Source organism: Antrostomus carolinensis, unplaced genomic scaffold, assembly GCF_000700745.2.
Source record: "Antrostomus carolinensis isolate BGI_N321 unplaced genomic scaffold, ASM70074v2 scaffold11530, whole genome shotgun sequence".
In the NCBI taxonomy this organism is placed as follows: domain Eukaryota; kingdom Metazoa; phylum Chordata; class Aves; order Caprimulgiformes; family Caprimulgidae; genus Antrostomus; species Antrostomus carolinensis.
Genome location: NW_010289118.1, coordinates 23,783 through 45,003, shown reverse-complemented (window position 1 = coordinate 45,003; position 21,221 = coordinate 23,783). Strand labels below are relative to the sequence as shown.

General features: G+C 39.6%; 1 protein-coding gene across 1 annotated transcript in view; it reads right to left on the bottom strand.

Annotated features, from left to right (window-relative positions):
* Positions 1–1,618: 1,618 nt before the first annotated feature.
* MKX (mohawk homeobox) overlaps positions 1,619–21,221 on the bottom strand; it is a 36,586-nt gene continuing 16,983 nt past the window's right edge. The window contains exons 3-4 of the mRNA XM_010169060.2: positions 3,017–3,050; positions 1,619–2,893 (exon numbers count right to left, since the gene is read on the bottom strand). Coding sequence (XP_010167362.2) covers positions 2,707–2,893; positions 3,017–3,050 — 221 coding nt within the window. The 3' untranslated portion in view covers positions 1,619–2,706. The remainder of the gene's footprint in view (positions 2,894–3,016; positions 3,051–21,221) is intronic.

Sequence of the window (21,221 nt, the reverse complement as noted above, 5' to 3'; positions counted from 1 at the left end):
TCCAATGTGGAGGATTTATAAGCATCATACCATGTCATCATTAGCAGTCACTAGCCTAACCTTGCTGAACAGTCATTTTCATCAGGGATGCGCTAAACTAGTTCACATCACTGTGCACCACAAGATGTATTAATCAAAAGACTAGCATTCCTGTTTTGTCTTTGCCTATCACATGCTTGCATCCCAGTATAGAGAAACTCTGACAGTAATTCAGAAATACAAATGATTAAGGTCAGATAAATGAATATTTAATTCAAAGCAGCAAAATGTTGTTTGCAGTTATTTATTTTACTAAAATGGTTACATATGTTGAAACAAAGAAGAGCAATAGTAATAATGTTTGTTTTTCCAATATCATAAATAATTATTGAGTCTTCATTAGCTGTTGGCTCAGCACTTGATCATGATTTTTGTTATTTAAAAAGACACACACATAACTCATCAGAATTTGTTTTCAGATAACTCTAAAGCAGCAGTAGAAAAAAATAAATTAAAGAAAATGGTAACAAGAAATTATGCCAAATTTAAAACCCACTTGATGTGTTTTACAGATTATTCTTTGTGCTTTGATCACTTAAAAAAAGAACCAGGAACAAATTGTTTATACAATGGCTTGCCTTCTCCAGTTTTACTCCAGAGAATTCCCCAAAAGTACTCTTTTTACATGACAAATTTTGTTGTTGTTTACACAGACAAAACCACTGTGAATATTTCAAAGAGAAAAGTTTGTCAAAATCATCAATTTATTGTCACAAAATATTTAATACCAGAATAACTTACAATAGTATGAACAAAAGTGAAGTATTAACTCTCTGCTATTAGTTATAAACTCACATTATTATGTCAAAATCCAGTAAAGTATCAAAAATTAATGTCATGGAATCTTAGACATATAATGATGCAAGTCAGTAAAACATATACTTCAACTGTTCATACAGTCATGACATACATTTCTTGCTTGGCACTTTAAGTCAATGCAAATCAGCAATTTAGAAAACAAAGTAAAAATATATATGTACAAAATATTTTCATATCAAATAATTTTCATTGTACACTAAATAAACCCAACAACATGTTATGTTACATCAAGAAGTTTCCTAAGTTACACCAAGGCTGATATTTGCAATGTATCTTGACTATTTTAGTGCAACTGGAACACCCTCAACTTGCAAGTTAGTTTTATCATTAGCGCAGTCCTGCTTCCATTGAACTGGGAGTTCTGCCATTAAACTCAGTGGGAGCAGGACTAAAGTCTTGTCTTGTTCATTGATGGCTCATCAAAAAGAGAAACAAGGAAACGGATACGTAGGAAAAAACCTGACAGGATACCCACAGGAAAAAATCCAAATCCTAGCAACAATCAGCTCTTTTCCAGTCTTCTGTAACTGATTCAGTATAAATTGGTTTTGGCTTTGCCACTGTTTATTCAAGCACTGTAAACCTCATTAGACTATTGTTATATGACTTAAGAATAACTTGTACATTTCCCAATAAAACTTAAAAATAAACCTGGTTTTATGCTAGTTATTACACTCAATAGCAGTCAAATTGAGAGATGTGACATTTAATACATGTTTTAGTATCTACTTAAATCCCTCCCACCTTAAATGCTGAGATTTTTCAATGTTTAATTTCCCATTTGTGTTTCTAGTTCGGGCTTTGATAGTTTATATGATAGCTTTTTCTCACTGAACTGTGAACTGTCAATCAACTGTCCTCATTAATGTATGTAGTACCTACAAAATAAAAATGTTTAAACCACATTAAAGTAGTAAGTTCTACCATGGACACTTTTTTGAGCTCCACTGCAAATAATAAACGGCACTATAGATTTAGTTTTGTACAAGAAGAAATCAATTTTACTTCTATCAAAACTTCAGTAAGTCACTAGCAAAGCTTTAAATTTATAGAAATTCAACTTGAATTTACAGTTAGTCTGGCTAAAACCTTCTCAACTAGAAATCTTTAATGAGCAACGCAGCTGGGAGCATATGTATAAGTTCAAAATAATCTGAACAATTAACTTATTTCCTAAATTTGTGTGTTCTAGAGTATTGCACTTTTCAAAGGAATGATTTTGGTATTTTAATATACTGCATATACAGGTAAGAAACATGCATAACAACCTTATTGTCACTTTGACAAAACATACTGTACAACTTTTATAACACTGTTGATTAAAAAAAGAGAGAGAAAATGATGTAACAATTTCATTAAGACTTGTTGATTTGTACAAGTCAATTAAGCACAACTCTCCAGGGCCTCCAGCAGTACTGTGTTTAGCCCTAGGCTGCTTAAGCCCACTTGGAATAATATACAAAGTTTAAGCACTATGGCATTGTCATTTTGAGGCATAATACTGTTGTACTATGCCCACGTTATAGCTTATTTTTTTGAAAGCAAGGCACTTACTGTAATAGCAATGCAAACATTTTATGCGCACTTTGATTAACATAAAATAAGTTAATGTTTTGATAAAAACAGGTTTTTTATAATTTACATGCCTTTTATAGAAGCAACTGAACATTTCATTTAATACAATGAAAACGTCTGAGTCAGAAGGAACATTATTTTTTTAAACTGACCATACCATAAAAGGAGGCCTGTTTTCCACATTTGCCTCGTATCTGAGAATCTGATTTTGCTGAAAACCAATCTTGCAAGGAAAATGTCCGTTTGACAGGAAAAAGAAAAAGGACCCATCTCTTAAAACTGCTGAACTAATGGCACTTTAACAGTCTTTACTTCTGATATATGCGATGATTTCTGGATGATGCAGCTGGTAGTTCCCTGCAGTTTATCCTTCCCCTGGGCAAGGTTCGTTAGGGCCATAGCTGCGTTGATCTCCTTCCAGTATGTTTCATCTTTGCTGGTTCCTTTTCTGTTAGCTGCACTAGATTCAAGCAATAACAAATATTTACAGGTACAGCTTACATAGCTAAGTGATGTCAGGAAAAAAACAACAACAATAATAATAATAATAGAATTTTGGAAAACTGTGAAGTCACTTACTCACCTTTCACACTTATTTGGTCCACTCTCCAGAGTTTCTGAAAACATAAAAAAAAAAAAGTCTATTTTCTTTTAAAAGTTTTTAAAACAAGTAAGTTTATGGAATAGGCATATGGAAAAAGATCCCAAGATTAATTCCAAAATTGATACCACATTTCAAAATAAAATCTTTGTTTCAACACATATAAAGGGCCAGCTTCATTCAAGAGTCTGCCTGGAGAAATGTACACTGAGCTTGAAGCAAGGCATAGGTCAAAAAAAAAGATGTAGGGAGGTTCCTGAGACACAACCTTACAGAAAGAGGCTGTGCTGAGGCAGAACCTCACTGATGCTCACCAGAACAGCACTGGGAGAACTGGAGCTGAACCCTGCCCAGTGCATCCCACACTAGCCTATGTCTGGGGAAAGGTTATGCTGGCAATAGTGAGAATAAAGCTGGTCTTGGAGGTTCGCCTACATTTTACAGGGTGATAGAGTTAGTTTTTCAAAACATAAATCCCAAGGACATTAGGAACTGCAAAACCTAAAAATAAAAACCATTGCCCTTCAGTGAATGCCTTCTTGTATGCACTAAAAATAGGACTTTGACCCATGCACGCACGATGTGTGTGGTTTTTAATGCGCCCCTTGCCCAGGCTGCGACTCAGTCACAGGGGCAGCCTGAGAAGGACACAAGCAACAAGTACACCTAGTTAAAAGCCTTCAAAGATGAAATTGCATCACAGGCATAAGCTACACTTTCCCATCAAGAGTCACATTTGTTCATTCATTAAGTCCTCACGTCGCAGAGAAGCAAGAAATATTTATCAGGCAGAAATATATAAGCTTTATTCAGTGAGTTTGCTATCCTGACACAGAAACGCATTATGGAAGAGTGAGAAGCCGATGCCTAACTGCAGTACCCGTGGAGAATGAGTGAAACCAAAGAAACAGCAATGGCATGAGCACTAATGGCTAGGAGACCCAAAAAGCCCCTAAACGCAGCATAAATCTCATAAAGTCATGTGCCTCTTTATGAGGCTAGATTCCCAACTAAAAATCAACCTTATTGCTAGATTTCCATCAGATTATTAACTAAAAGTTGATATCTTCTTTAAACAGAGTTTATAGTGGAATAGGTCTCAAACTACATTGCAACCCTTGGTAGCTCTCCGCTCACGAGTGACCTTGCCCACCACTGACCATCAGCCTGTCTCCTCATAGAGCCAACCTGTGTCAAACAACTCAGCCCAGCTGCAATCCCCAGCACGTGGAGGCGACCACTGATAACCGCAGTCTCACCAAAGAAATGTGGGGAGACCAGTTGTAATTTCAGAGGTCAGATGTCTGTCAAGCTGTTTGATTTAGCAGGCCTCTATCCTTTTGCAAAACAGCTTTATAAATAGATGTCCACAAGTGACCAAGGTTTACATTTTGTTCCAAAAAAGCACATCTTAAATCAGTATCTCTTAAGCTCTCTTAGATCAGTGCTTGAATGTGATTCCAGAGGGGGAAGTTCAACTTATGCAGAAGAGAGGGAACCAAGGAAAAAAGAAACATTTGATCCGGAGGGAGGTACTGAATGACACCAAGTCTCCTTCTTCACGCTGTACTTGGCTACAAATAATTTTTCAGCCTTGTTTCCTTTTTTTTTTTTTTTTATTGAGACAATTTTAAAGAGGAGATTTAGGACTGAATAGGTCAGTAGGTATAGAAATGGAAATGGCAAGTAATAGCGAATGTTGTTGCCAGACCAAACCTGGATATAAATATACCTCTCTCAAGCATCTGTCAGTTTCTTCTGCTGTTGGAAAATATTGCCTATGAACAAAAAAATGGCTTGTACAAACTTCTGAGGAAAGTAGGTGTGAATGGTGACACACATTCCAATTCCAGTGTTTATTTGAAAGAGTATTTGCAAATATTTTTTACTGGTTTTTAGCCAGCTCTAAAAGAAAGAGGCCTGCCTATGCTATATAAAAGCAGTAGGAAAGCTAAAAAATAAAATCCAGGAGCAAAGAGCTACCCATTCTTTAACTTTGCTGAAGATTTTTCCTGAATTACATGTCTTTTTTTATTCCATTCAGATTTTGATGTTTTTTCAAACAATTTATGTCAAAGAAACTTGAAACTGTGTTACAATAAAACCATCATTGATAATTTGCAAAGCTCTTGCTAATAACTGCTGTAAAAGCATGTTAGCACAATGAAGTCTGAAAATCCATCATTTCAAAGCACAGGCCCCCTTTTTCTTGCCAAAAATCCTTTTCTGCTATACTAAACCTCTGACAGCATATCCTAGTTTGCAATACCATAGCATCCAAGCAGCTCACATCTGTCTGAACAGCGCTCAGTGAAGGAAATAAGTATTACCATCATTTTTTGGATGGGGATAACCACATTGAGAGAGACAAAGACCGTTCCCCATGCTCTCCCTGACATCTTGCTGGTGAAACCAACTTTATCCAACTCAAAATGAAGAGTAGAGTTCACCTCACTTGCCATGGACCTGCCATCTAAGTTATGTATCTTTACTCGGGCTAGCTGTCCAGACTCCATTCACTAACACAGATGTCTTCCAAGTCAGCCCACCCACTTAACACGGAGTTTAACATCCCTGAGTGCTGCCACAAAACCAGACCACAAAGCCCTCTTCTAGGACCACCTCCTACCACTGTTTCTCATTGGACAGCATTATCATCCATCTGGATGTGCTGTAAACTGGATGAGGAGACGATCATATCTCTCCTTTGGAGATTAAACTGGTGGTGTAACCACAGCCTTAAATGCTTAGCTCAGCCTGGAAGAAACATAGTCTGGCCATGTCTGGCTCTTCACTGACAAGAGAGGGAACATAGATGACAAATTTTTTTCAAATTAAAAAAAAAAAGGTGAATCTTGCCTGACATTTTGCTTTTTCTTCATCTTTAGCAATCTACTTGCTCTACCTCTGACTACTAATTAAAGCTTTTGATAATTAAAGCTTTTGATATTTGACATATCTGCACAACAATTTTCATGACTTTTTCATGACTATAATCATGAATATAATAAGAACAGCATTCTCAATATGGGAAGTGTTTGGTTTCTTGACCATTGTGCATGTTCCTGGATTTCTTCTCTGAAGCAATGAAGAAATGGCACTGGGACTGGGTAACATCTCTGGAAATAGTGACAGAAGGAATGGAGAAATGATACTGAATCGCACTGAATAGCCTCAGCTGAGGACTCACCCCAGAGCAAGCGCTGATGGGCAGACCTTGGACTTCACTTGTAAGCCCCCTCTGACTACATGAGAGGTAGCACTTTATGCAAGGTACAAAGGATGCACCATAGCTGCCCTCTCCAAGTGCTGTGATTAACTTTAGTCTAACACACCTTAGGTGGCAGCCAGCCACCTCCAGTTTCTCCTGAGGAGTGTGGTCCTCTCATTAGTTGGATCAAGGCAAGCTGTCACTTAAATTTCAACCCCTACCGACTTGTCAAGTTTAGATCAATGTCACAAGTGATTCCAGAGAAAGCCAATGCTGATGCATTATTATATTCCACATTGTTCCTAAGACTTACTTCAACACTGAAGTTTATCAACAGCATACCACTGGCCAGGACAAACCATTTTTCTAAACAAACTACACTTGTGCTCAATAGCATATTTATTAATTGAAACTCAAAAAGAAGCTGCTGCAGTGATTTATTCTGTCTCAGAAAGGAACGTGCTTCTTGTGAAATGATGTTGGTAGGCTTTCAGCATATATTCAGATCCTACAGTAAGCCTATTTAATATTAAACATCAGAAACATCTTTTTGTTACAAGTTTGGAAATCACTTAAAACAGTGGTCGTTTGCAGTCTACAAGTGGAAAGTTTTAAGCACTATGAAAATGGAAGCTCAATAATTTATAATTAGAAATTGTAATTTATACCTCTCTTTCTGGTGCTTCATTCTGCTCCCAGTTGCAAGCATCCAGAGAATCAGCTTTTGCCTGGCCAGGACTGTCTCATTCTGCTCTCACCATCCGCCCAAAGAAACCAGCAAGGCAGGATATTTGTTCCCTCTTGTTTATAGTAGGAAGTCACTATAAATCACTTACCAATGGAATCCTGTATACCTTTCCATTAGTATGAGTTTTCAGTATACAGTTTACTGTAGCACGCAGTGCCGAGAGTGTAGTTACCGGACAATGCCAGCTTTGTGATACAGTATGGTATTTTTCAGGACTCACATAATTATTAATAATATGTGTAGCATATATTATTTTTTTTTCACCGTAATATTTCTTCATAAATATTCACTGGCTGATCCTGACAGCCCTCTTGCAAGTTAGCCTCAGTCCCATTTTAGCTGAGACGGAAATGAGTCTCAGAAGTCCAAAGACAACATGCCTAGGCAATACTTTGACCATTTTAAAAGCATTTAAGAGCAGAATTTTCCAGGATTTCTCCTTTATTTAAAATATTTTCATTTGTTCTTCTCCTATCAGAAAGGCCCACCCAAGGAAAATAAACCCCAGAGTTCTTACAGGCAAGCCATCCTTAAACTGGACAACAGCATCACTTACCTCCAGTATGCTGTCATTACACCTGGACTGTTGTCAAAATAATATACAAATAATTCACAAGGAGGTATATGCCTAAGTACATACACAGTGCCCTTTTACATATTTCATCCAATATTCGAGAAGAAAGCCAGAGCATAAATGCCGTAGCACATATGTCCACTCCAATTTACAACATACAAAGGCTCTCTGGCTACGTGGTGCTTGCAGTATATTCAAACATTTCAGAACAACTCAGACCCTTACCATTTGGCGAGTCCAGACTAATAACTTCTATATGCTTGGATGACTTCAGGGGTGTGCTAAATAATGTTAATTACAGTTACACTTTATTCTTTGGATCTAAGAATTCTGATCTAAGAATATCACACGTGTGCGGTGATGAACTGACTTCACCTAAATGCCCTGCCGGGAACAGCAAAGACCAACCACTTACGTAGGACCGAGAAGCATCCACGTTGCTCCCCCGCTTGGTGTCATATACAGCTCAGGCCGAACTGCAACAACTGGCTTAAAACCCTGCTTTGTGTTATCAGGTAACACTGACAAAGCAAAGATGGCTCGAAACCAACAGGAGAAAGAATGTGTGAATGAGGGAATGAGACACAGAGGAAAGGGTACAGAACATTATGTAGTGAGGAAAAAGCAGACATGGAAGTCAGGACACAGTAGGTCAGTCCCACATGACCATCATATTTCTTGAAGGTACTTAAACATGCACAGATTCCTGACGAATTACACCCCTTCTATTCTAGCTCAAAACAGAGGGAAAAAAAGAATTGCTGGCCCCAAATGGTGAACACTGTAAAATATTTGTTGGTTCAATAAAAGGTCCTGTATAACTTATCTTCATTTTAAAATTGGCAATGTTATTCAGCTGTTTCTCTTGCTGACTCTTCTGAACTTTCTTTTGTTGTTTTTGGAGACTCTGGCTTAACATACGTTGACCTGCATTTTCAAAACAAGCAAGAAGAGGAAAAAGAGGGAGGAACAGGAAATAAACTGGGGCAGCTGAATGAAAAATTAAGTTTACATGTGTGAGTAAATTAATGGTGAGGTGAGGTATTTCTGCAGGTCACACACACACACACTCCTTGACTCTAGTGTTTTCCAAACCGCAGTTTCAGGGCACTTACGACTTTCAGATCTCTGGTTCTCCAAGAACAAAATTGAGTTAACTGGAGTTAATATTGCTGCACTCTTCTGCATTGATACAGCTCCTTTCCTCCCAAAGGATCCCACAAGATCACTAACATTCACCCACATCTAAGGAGGGAAGGTGGCTCAGCCCAGGCTGCTCAGCAGTGCAAGGGAGGGGAAATTGTAGCCCAAAGCATCAGGTCAGGCCCTTTCCTCTTATGAGAAATAACATTTGATCTTGGTGCAAAAACTGTAGTACCTTTTGAAAAACCCCAGCACAGCAAACCTCAGCTCCTCTAGCTTGAATTGGAGGAAGCACGAGTTGGCCTTCCCAAGCTTACACTTGCAGAGCTCCCATTTTGAGCCTGATGTGAACCGACAAATGAGTTTCTGAACACGGAGACTGCTCAGCCAGCGACCCACACTACTAAAGGTTTTCTACACACAGACAGGACTCATTCAATCCAGCACAGAAACTCTTAAAATCCTTTTCCTTTTTTATCACCCTCTCAGGTTTCCTCAGGGACATCAGACCTGTTAAGGATGAATTATGGAGAAGCGCAGACAGGAAAGATCACGCTGGAAGGGACTCCAAACTGCAGAGTCTCCTACAGAAATGTTCCCCAGACTTGCCACTGTGGCTGACCTCTTGCAGACCCCAGGCCACCTTCACATGGGATCCACTCAGTGCTATCCCTTGTGAAGCCAATCCTGCCCAGAGCAGGTCCTGGACTGGGCAGGTCTGTGTGAAACTGCCCGGTTGGGCTGGCAGTGCTCATGCAGCAGAGCCTTTTGGAGGGATGAAAGTCCCCGATGGAGTTTCAGATGACCTGTGGCTGCAGACACAGTGAGGCAGTGTGACCTGGGAGTGTGCACCATACCAACTGCAGCTGGTCTGATCTCAGGGGGGTACTGGATTTCTATTGACAAAGATTTATTACCATGTCCCTTTGTTGGGTGGGAGGAGGGAAGCTGTCAGAAACTTGTAGGAATGAGCTTTGGGCCCAGGCTCTAGAGAAAACTCCTTTTCAGCAAAGCTTTCATTTACCACTGCTCTCTTTATTCCAGGAGAAGGTTATGGAGCAGCTTGTAACGAAGTCACTCCCACAGACCATTACCTCACTCCTTTGGCTTCACAGTGACACCAAGTATAACAACTGACCTGTCATCAGCTGTTACGTCCTTTCAGATGAACAAACTGCATAATGACAATTTATGTTCACAGTGACAGCTACAGTCAATATTTTTCCCTGTTCTCCCTCTGTTTTTTTTCCAGGATCAGCTTTAGCCCTGGTCTGAACTCTTCTATTAAGACCTATAGGTTGGGTCTTTCCAATGTTGGAAATATCCCTTTGCCATCACGCCTCAGAACAAGCCTTTTCAGGGAAATCTTTCTTTGAAATTTGCTTTGTGCACCAAAACATCAGATATAAGCTTTAACTGTCAGGGACCACAGTTTTTAACACAGTTTTTAATTGTGAGGGACCACTCGAGTTTTTTTCCTGAATACCTGGGAACTTGAAGACTTTTTTTCCCTGTGCAGCCTGGAGCCTGCTGAAGTGGGAGTAGGCATCTAGTTACATTTTAATACATGTGATTTTTATAAAATGAGCGTACATGCCCACAGAGACTAGGATAGGTGTATTATATAAACCATAAAAGAGAATTGAGTTTGCAAATCTATATTAACATTTGTATTAATAAGTGCACTGAAAGACTCACATAATAGTAGGCATGGTGCAAATGGTCTTACAGTCTTGGGCTATGCACCTGCATGTCAGAATTTATGAGTTAGCAAACCAGATACAAACCTGGTGTAAATCACTTCATTGTTCAGGCTGTCATGGCTGGCTCTAAATTTCCCATGGCCAGTGACAGTGTGTTCTCCTTGGTGAGATGCAGGGCACTGTGTGATACTTGTTTTCTTAGCCAGAGTTTAGTAGAGCTTACAATGGGAGTCAGGGCCACGTAGTGTTGGAGTAGAGTTGTTAACAAATGGACAGTTATACGGTATCATGTAATTTTCAAGTTTACTGCAAAGCTGACTGAAATAAAATCTTTCCTCATTGAGTTGGCATGTTATTAATAGTGTAATGTTGTCAGATTCCTTGGTGATAGTCTCCCACATGCATTTCATAATGGATAAACAACTATCTGACTTAGGCTTCATTTTTTTGGGTGTTATTTAGAAAGGAATTTACAGCACGTGCTGTGCTGACTGGAAGGATGAAGTAGTTAAACCTCCTATTGCAAACAATTATGGGTTAAGCGTGAAAACCAAGTTAGGCAGCAGAGAAAGGGGGAGTGAAATAAAGAAAAGAGGACAAAGGAGAACAGGAAGAAAAAAAAAGAAATAAATGAAAGGTTATGGGAATTGTTAAAAAAAAAAAGGAAATTAAAAAATTAGGGAAAAGAAGAGTAAGCATTATGAAGGGAGAAAGCATACCACTGTGTTAATTTTCTTTATTTTTAATATTAAAATATCCTTTTCCCACCCAGGAATCTCGCTGTTGTGCAGGCAGGCACGTTCAGGCCTTCACTCTGGATCTAAAAAGTTTAATTGGGAGCTCTCAAAGCCTAAAATAAGGCTGTAAAAGTAAAAAGCTGAAGTCAAATGCAGCCAGGGTAAGCACTATTACACTCCAGCCCGATTGTTTTTCATTAAAAAAGCAGGGTGAAAGGGAGGGTTTCAAAGCCATATTTCAACTCTAGGCTGACACTACAGCAGTAAAATCTGATTTTGTTATGCTAGTTGGCTGTGGGTTTGGGAGCAGACCCTACATATGCGGTGTAACATTATGATATGAATGCGTGCACACAGAATATTTTCAGAAGCCTCCTGCAGAATTTGGAGAAATGTGCCCCCCGGTTCCCGCAGCCCCGCTCACAGGAGCCAGCTCCTCTCCTGCCCCTGGGAGCCAAGCGGGCTCCGACATGGCATATGCTGCACTAAGGTAATTTAAATTACAAGGTGTTGTATTTTCAGACAAGTAGAGGAACTTCTAAGTGAATGCCAGAACTGATTTCCAGGGTGTGTTTAGCCAGCAGCATGGAGTAAAGAATGAGTAAGTCTGTCAGGGAAAGGAAATTCACCGTTTCTTTCACTCGCCTGTGCGATGAAGAAAAGACTGACAAATACGGTCTTTTTAAACATTGCTACTTCCATCCACTGCATTGGGGTACTGGGATATGCACAATACTTATGTTGAAATGTTAAACTCCAGGTACCTGAGTTATATCTCAAACTTACTGCGCTTTGTGTGATCACAAGCGTAAAACTTCAAGCAGCTTGTGAGGAAGTGAGTGCATAAGCACATACAGGGCTCCAACAGTCAAACAGCTGCAAAAATGGCTATAAGCTGCAAAAGAGCCTCACAGTAACCCCAGAGAACTGTTGCACAACAGATCCTACAAATCAAGGGATTACATGTGAAACTTTAAAAATTATTTATATCTACAAGGAGATACAGATACATTAATATAGATGCAATCTGTATCTGCTTCTATATCATGTGTGCATTAAAATGTGAGTGCCTAAGCAGTTTGCCTTCCCACTAGATGTACTGTGAGATACAGCAGTACAATTATATGTAGTTTTTCTGTGGTCATTGCCTCCCTGAAGGCACAGGATGGACCTGTTCCAGGGCCAAACCTGGAGCAGTAGGTGAGACCTTTCCCTGCACAACCTCAGCACCACGGTATGGCAGCTCCCAAGCTGTTGCAGGAGCGGAAGGCAAGAAGATAAAGATAGCCAGATAGATTAAACAATGCCAGGTAAATCATGTTAGTGACTGACAGTCTCTCTGCTTGTGCTACAGGTTTGTGTAGGGCTCAGTAAGATGTTCTAACTGACCATTTCACAGATGCCATGGTACATTACCCAGCCTCTGGACTCCAATTTGAGAGCCTGGGCTCTCTTCCTCAGCAGTGATGAGCACTTGCAGGTACAAACAAGGTCAACAAGGACTGCGCTTTGAATGCATAAAGAACCATGAAATCATGAACATCCACAAGGTCATGGGCATCTAAAATTACTTCAAATTGTAATTGTTTGGTGCCTCAGTTCCCCCTTTGTGAAATCCTACAGACATCTTATGAAAACAACCTTATTAAAGTTTGCAAAGGACCAAATGGAATGTATCAAGTGGCACTGAACAGCACATCATGAAATTAATCATCCTGTCCTCAGAGATGCTCAGCTGCACTCACATTAGTGCTTTGTTGGTAAAGAAGCGGCGACAATCACCCAGTGAGGATATGAGCTGGGTTTTGAGGCTTTCAAACTGAGCCGGCTCACATACATCAGAAAAGTAGGTCTTTCCTCATCTAGCTAAAAATGTGATGGGAACCCCTTTATTCAGCATCCTGAAGAATTACAGGACCTACACAGAAAGCTGTAGTCACACATCTTCTTGACCATATGCAGAATAACCAGAAGAAAGAAACGTTGCTGAGTGAGCCATGGGAGGAATAGCTGCCTGTGGATCATTCTTGCCTCCAATTGCACAAAAATTATTTTAGAGTTTGATTGCATTGTTTTTGAGTCAAGTTTTTAGTTCTGGTCCCTATGTTTTCCCTCGTGAAGCTATTGCAGTCTTCATTCTCCTGCTCACCACAACTTGCACTGTTATTATTTCCATTACAGGATTTCTTCCCAAACCTAAATATTCCCAGACACCTTCTGAACAGGCCTTCAGAGATTCTAGTAAAGAGGGAGGTATAGCAAGAAGGGCTGTGTTTTCAGTTTTCCTATTCACTGAGCAAGTGAGAGGCAGCACAGCAAACCAGGCAAAAGGTGGAAGGCTCTTGGAGCAGAAGAACTGCATGCCCAGAATTATTCAGGAAGATGTAACTATTTCCCAAGAGGTTTTGAAGAAGCAGAAACACCTCCTTCTTCTCCAAACATCATCTTGTATTTAAAATGGTTTGAGTCCTAGTGCAGTGCAATTTCAATGACTCTGCAGGAGAATCGTACTTAGAAGAGCTCAAAGACTATCCTGGCTATCATGGAGATTGGTGCAGTGTAACAAATCAGCCAGACTGAGCTTGAATCCTCAAGGAGCAGCAGAAGCTTAACACTGCAGAAGCTCGCTAATTGAAAGTTGTAAGAACCCTTCACAGTGGAGTCTTTGCATAAGACAGATGAGGCTCCTGCACTCCAAAGGAGCATGTGTGGGAGGTCCTGAAACAGTAGTAGGCCGGTATTTAACATTGCAAAGGCTTTGGATTGGTTGTGAACAGCTTTGTGGAAGAAGATGGAATTGCTCTTTTGGCAAAACATGTGAAACTGTCTGTGATAACGGGAATGAGAGCAAGGATGACTGAACAAATATTTGCACTGAATGCCTTGTCAGGACAGGGGAATTGCTACTGATACGATCTTTACTTTCAATGTTACTGCTTCTGACAGTCTTACCGACTTTGCAGATGTTTATTGGCCACTAAATCATTCTTCAAGAATGTTGGCTCCTTCCCAAACCTGAAGAGTCTGAATGTGAAGGGGTTTGTTATTCAACACACACTGCTGCTTTTGGAGACAGTGATTTTCAAGAAACCAGCAGGGAAGCATCATCAACTGATAACAACATGGGACTGAATTCAGACTTCTCAGCACTCGGGGCCTCAGACATTGAGGCGTGCTTGAGTAAATATACACCACGTAGCGAGGCATCATGTATCCACGTGGCATAGCACACTGCTTGAACCGTGACAGCAATGCTATGCCACATTAATGGATCTATATCATAGCAAAGATTGCCGTGGAGAGACAGGGCTTACTAGCTCATCCTGACCTTGACATACTGCTCGCAGTTCTTGGTATAGCACAATTGTATGAATTTTGGGGCCTCTGTAAAACTCACTCCACGATGCTGCAGAGGTTATTACTGTTCCATTCGGCTCTTCTAACTGTAGGACACGCTGCATAACAATGAGGTGTATTCAAACCCCGCCATTCATCCCAGGAAGAGCAGTTCAAAAAGATGTAATTGCTGAGCTATAGAGGACCCTAAGCCACAGTATTTCAAGCCAAACAGATTTGCTTTCAAATAGAGAGTATCTGAACCATGGGCAATATGCCCAGGCTGTTTCTCTAAGTGAAGATGCCGATTCTCTGAGATCATTGCAAACAGCTCTCACCTGAAAAAGCTACAGTGGCCACTTAGAAACTATACCCAAAGAGCAACTACACCAAAATAGTAGTAATAATAATTGTGAGAGTAATAGCACCTATCTTCTAAATAATGAGTGATAAAAAGTAATGTATGCTTTTGTACTAATAAAATAACAAATTATTGAAGCCAATAGCCTCCTCTAAAACCTAATTTAAGTGCTGGCTATCAGCCTCCAAGATCAAAGACAATGTTATCTAACGCAGCCACTCTTAACATTTTTCCCCCAAACAGGGCAAATACTGTTTGTTTTAAAATGTCAGGTTGGTGCAGACAGGGTCCTTCAAAAATATGTAAGACAGGTGCAGAAGGCAATAATGTCATATTTATTACATATTTGATTTATATTAGCTCATACATATTTTCCTGGAAGTCAGGAGATTTCTGTTAGGGAATTCTCTCTTGCAACAGTCTGCTATATCAGACTTAAAACACACATACATATTTATGGTAAAGCCACATGGTATTTATGGTTAAATCAACTGTCATACTTAAAAAATAATAATTTTTAATAATTTTAACAATCTGTAGATCAAAAACAACTCAGAAGCTTTACCAGCATGTATAAATAACCAGTCTCCTGTAACCACAAATTAAAAAAAAAACCCATCACCCAGCAGAGTTTGCAATCAGATGAAGCTGGGCTACATATATATACACAAAAATACAGAAAATATCTGCATTCATAGAATGCAATTCCTCACATAAATGCAGTCAGAAATCAGTGCGGACTTTTTGCACAAGGAGCAACCAAATTAACTTTATCTCAGAGAAACTCACACTTCTGCAATTTGCTTATGTGTCTTCCCTGACCTGCTTAAATGCTTTCCTAAGGGTAAGGAGCATCTGCAACAATCATATATTTGTATAGATAGCCTTGCATCCTCATCTCCCTTTTAAGAATTAGGATCCTGATTTACCACTTCTATAGAGAAAAGCAGTAAGACAGGAAGCCATGGTTCCAGACATAAATAACATTCAGATTTTTTAGGGAATAACTATAGTGACAAAACCTGAGATCCTTTGATCCCTCCAACACAGTCCAACTGTAGGTTTTGAGCCTTTGGATGGAGGATGAGAGGAGGACTCTGAGCTGCCACGCAAGCCAGGCAGCTACAACACAAAAGCTTTAGGCTCTGTGAACTGAAATGTTGCATGTTCTCTAATTAACTCACTGCTATTATTAGTAGTACTTCTTTTTCCACTTTTAAAACAATAAAAACTTTTTCTTTCATTTTTCAAGATTTTTACTTTTACCTGTGAGCCAAAGCTTTCCCATAGAGTGACAGCCCACACATCACAGATGGCAAAGTCTATGGAGACCTGCAAGGGGTCTGCCAAGCAGACACAGCAAACCCCACATGTGGACAATGCCTGCTTTCCTCCCCACCCTCCTTCTGCAACAGCGGGCAAACAGACCTTGCACCACCAGCAAACGTTTTATTTGTGGGTACAGATGCATCAGGGTACACAAAGCACTCACACAACCTACTTAGTTGGCTGCCACCAACCATTTTACTTCAGATGAACAAACTAGCAAGGTGTTGGCAAAACCAGCCGCTTAGAGCACTGCTGAGAGTGGCTCACCCGCAGGCAGGACTCGGCTAGCGCCAGCATACACCACCAACCTCAAATGCAACTCCAGGTTAAGCATATCTTTCTAAAATACTATCCTGATAGCACTACCTAGGCAACTACCATCTCAGGTAGGAGCATCTTGAGGGCTGCTCAATGCACCCTTGAAGGCTGCTGCCCACCCAGAGACCCTCATCTGCAGCAAGGTGCTCCTCTTCCTCTCGCAACTCAAACACAGTTGGCTGCTGCAAGCTGTTATAACTCAAGACAAGTCCCGCCCAATGGTCCTAAGCTTTACAATTTGTGCCTGCTTTGCACCCTCCAAACACCCAAGGGCCCACTCCATGGGCTCAGATGACACCTGGCACATTCTGGTTGCATTTTTATTTTTACAAGCCTCACTAGCCTTTGTGGTGAAGCAGAAATCCCAGAATAAAAACCAGGATGCCGACACTGTGAGTGTCTGTACCCTTAATCCCCAAAGAGATGCTGCTCAGAGGAAACAAGAAGGATCTAAAAACCCTGGCATCAAGGCCTTTTCCAGATTATTTTTGTTAATGTTAAGAAGCAGCATTGCTCAGTCAGGCCTGGGAATAGCAACTCCTGCTTTGTTTCGGAAATCTGTGTTTTGGTACAAAGTATAGGAACATACAGGAATGTATAGGCTTTTCTACTGTTTGCAATTCTCAATTAAAATAGCTTCTTAGTTATGTCGTCCTCTTTTCTATCATCTTCTTCCTCTTCCACCTCCTCCCCATTTCCAACTGCATCCTCATTTTTCCTTTGCAACAATGATAGGGGAAAAGAAAACTGAAGAGAATTCTGTTGCAGTTCCTTCAAAAATCATTTAAGACCTGCTGAGACAGTACCTGGCTTGCAAAGTCAAAGCCACACTGTAACAACCCATGAAATACAAGATGCTGTGTATGTTTGACTGCTGGCATGAAACTGTTGTTGACATAAGGATTTGTTAGAAATTTTAAAATGGTAATTGCTGCCCAAAAAAAAAAGGCAGATTGGGAATTATGACTTGTGGATACAGGGCACAAGGACTTTGGGAAAGTTTCTCCTGGCCACAAAGCTGTACACGTGCATCCTATCCCTGAAAGTGGTGTGTAACCTAATTTGTACACAGCACTTGCAATGAAAAAAAGCTCTTCCAAATAAGTGCCTTGAAACAGAGATATTGGCAATGGATGAGACTCACTTGCTGTAATTACTGAAAGACAAATTTTTGAGCAAGTCTCCTATTTGACTTCTGTCCAAAGCCTCCTCGAGACTCCAAATGCTGTGGCCTTTAAAATCAAGTGAGCAAAATGTTTTCTGTTCAATTGATTGGTAATGTAAAAGCAGGAAATTAGCAGATTAAAACTAAGGTTTAAATTGTGCTCCTGTTTGTCAATAAAATCAGACTCGTTTCTTTTTGTGTCTCAGAGAAAAGTAGGATCTGTAGAATATGTTTCTTAGGAGACTAAATTTTAGAAAAATGGGCAAAATTTATAAATGGAAGTACTACATTTTCAAGGCTGATTAAAACAGTATCTAGATGTGTAGTGGTATAAAATCTACAGCCTAAATGTTACATTTACTTGCACAGCACATTAAAAAAATATATATTTCAAGGAAACAGTAGAAAATTTTCTCTGATTATATAATAAAGCTTTGGGTGAGTTTACAGCTCTTTCTCTAACTGTTGTTCTTGTTCTCATAGATACATGCAAGAAACATTCCTTTACAAAACATTCCTACTTTCTAAGCAGCAGAAAGGATGCCCTCCTTTGGGCAAATACACACTTTTCATTTATGTGGACACACAAAAAAATAAAACAGCAAATTTCCAATCAACACTTGCTAATTTGAAGCACTAAAAATTCTCCCATACTGAAAGCAGATTGCTCTGAAGAAATGCTCGTTTTCAAGGTCATAACAGTGCTGGCAAAACTCAAAAAAGTTGTAGTCCAACTTGCTTGTGTTCAGCTGTGTTTACTTAGTCTCAATTTGACAAAAGTCTGCCTCTGATTATACATAGCAGTCATCTGCCCACAGATAAATAGATATTACACAAACACTTGGAGGGAATGACATTTGGCTACTATTATTTTTGGAATAATTTACTCTGCATCCTGAACTTAAAACACCAAAGTGATTCATAATGTTTTTTGTACCCAAGTATTTCCATTTAATAAATAAATTGACCTCTATGACTTTTGTGGACTTCATATTGTACACATTAGTGGATTAAAAAAAAGCAATTTATTGTTAAATATTCTGTATGCTTGGGAAAGGTGGATTTATACATAATTGAGACCAAAGCCAGTGGCACATCTGGTGCACTCACTGCAGCAGGTCAGAGCCCAGGACCTGCACTACAAAGGGCTCAGGGTGCTACTGGAGGGAGGGTTTGAACTCAGCTCCACAAGACATCCCACCCCATTGCAGCCTGCAAGCAAACGTTACTGCTCAGCTCACAGCAGAGCATGCACCTGCAGTTAGAGCCAACACTAGCAAAATACCTAATGGCAGTGCCTGAGATACAAATGTGTTTTCTATTTCAAACGTACCTATTTCAGACGTAAACTTCATAGTTTTCTGCCTATTATTTGTAGGAGGAAGAATGAATACATATTGTCCATGCTCCTGGATGCCAAACTGAAATTTTGTGTTATCCAAGGCAGGTAGTTGTTTCATAACATTTATAAAGTCACTTATATTTTAAAGTAGGCCTACAGTATTTTTCTGATGTGGATAGAAATTTTGTCCAGTTAAAGATACTACTTAGCCTAGGGCATTTGGTGTTATAAATTACTCAGGAGTAAGGTCAAAACTTTCGAATAAATTACAGTCCTTATTCTCACTCCTTCCCTCTTCCTAATTCTCTCCCTTTTAAGTCCCTGCCAGCTCCCCAACATCAACTACCCCAAACAGTGCTTCCACATCAAGCACAGGAAGTATTGAGGGCAATTCAAAGTCTGTGAGGGATACTGTTACTGCTGTACATTAAAAGTGGAAGATGTTTCCAGAGTATGGTGACAGATAGAAGAATAAAATCTAGACCAGACAAAGGGTCTGACAGACTAGTTTCTATAAAGTCCATATGCTTTCAAAAACATCTTTTCAATTAGACTACGAAAATTAAGAAAGCCTCTGATGCAATAGGAGCCATATGTTTGACATATCCAGCTTCTCTATCTTTGACATCTAAATATTCAGTTTAAAGAAAATTAAGACATTTGTTTACAAAGAGCTAGTTTATGTGTTTACAAGACTAAGCTGAATGTTTTTAGATGAAGCGATTATATACTAGTCATTTCCCTTCATTATCCCTTGTTTCAGGAAGGAATATTACTGTGAAGACAGAATGTGTTTTCGATGTAGACAGCTGGAGGTACAGAAAACATGTTTCTGTCACATGGAAAATGCAGCAAATTCCTCCTTTACAGGCTGTTTTCCTACAGAGACTAAGTATTAGGAGCTCATTACACTATGATGAAAAACCCCACTCATTCAGAAATGTGCTAATGATCGTGACCCAAAGAAGAGTTAATTCAGATGGAATCCAGGAAAATGAGGCAGCACAGAAACCTCATCGGCAGTCCAATCACATGACAAAATGTGAGGCATCTCCAAAGCCACTGCCTGCCAAGAAAAGAAAGGCTGCTGCAAGAAAAATACTTTCACAGCTTGATATCTGGGTCTTGTGACTGCTATCCAAACAGGGAGTAAAAGTGGTACTATATAATGTGGCAGGGTAAACAGAACCACCCACTCGTCATCACCAATCATGTTTTTAATTCAGATAAGTTCTGTTTCTTTAAAAAATGATGGGGGAAAAAGAAACAAAACCTTTTGTTGAACTTGAAAAGTATATGTACAATCTGATCTGGCATGAGATATTTTAGGTTCATATATATCATGAACTATACAGGAATGCATGATTTGCCATGCAGGATCAGAGTATCGGTCCATCCCAGGTGATGCCCTTTCTACGCTACTGACTGATGCTCATCTCGGGGAAGCACAGAGACGTTGCCTGCAGCCAACTATGCAGTAGGTTAAGAAGATTTTCTGCCGGCAACTTCAAACAGGAGATTTGATCTGCAAAATTTACAGACAGAAGTAGAACTGGGAGAAGTTAAAACTTTCAGGAATGTTGGGTCAGAGAAGCCTCCACGCTTTGCCAAACTGTCTTACATTAGCCTGAAAACTAGTTACAGTTTTCAAAACAGGTCTTGATGGGATTCATCAAAGTCTGGGTTGGGTATGACTAAGCCAAAGTATGAAAACTCTTCTATACTTCTGTGTCTAGCTTAGTCAGGGATTGTGAATGTACCAAGAAACTGGGAAATTAATAACCCCATATAAACAGACACCCCTCACCACTACCACCACCATCAGAACTAGAGTATTTCCCAGCCTCGGACTAAGTTCTGGTTTTTGCCCAGTTGAATTGTGAGCAACAGTTTGGATTAATTTGCATTGTATTCTAAGCAAGGTCATACCCTTTTCTAGAAGTGTATTTGCTCTTAGCCTGCATAACATGGAAAAAAAATGCCCAGACATAGTAAGTAGACTCAAAACTGCCTTCCAAGAAGAGTAGCAATATCTTGAATGCTTATCTACCTTAATTTGTCAAACACTTAGAAAAGGAATAAATTTTCCTTTCTCAGTCCAAACTTCTCATTTTGGACTGTGAAAAATGCTAATATTTCCTACGCTTCTCTAGTTTATTCTAGAGCCCTTCACTGTTACACTTCAGATTCCTACCAATATTTCCATCATATCTGCTTCCC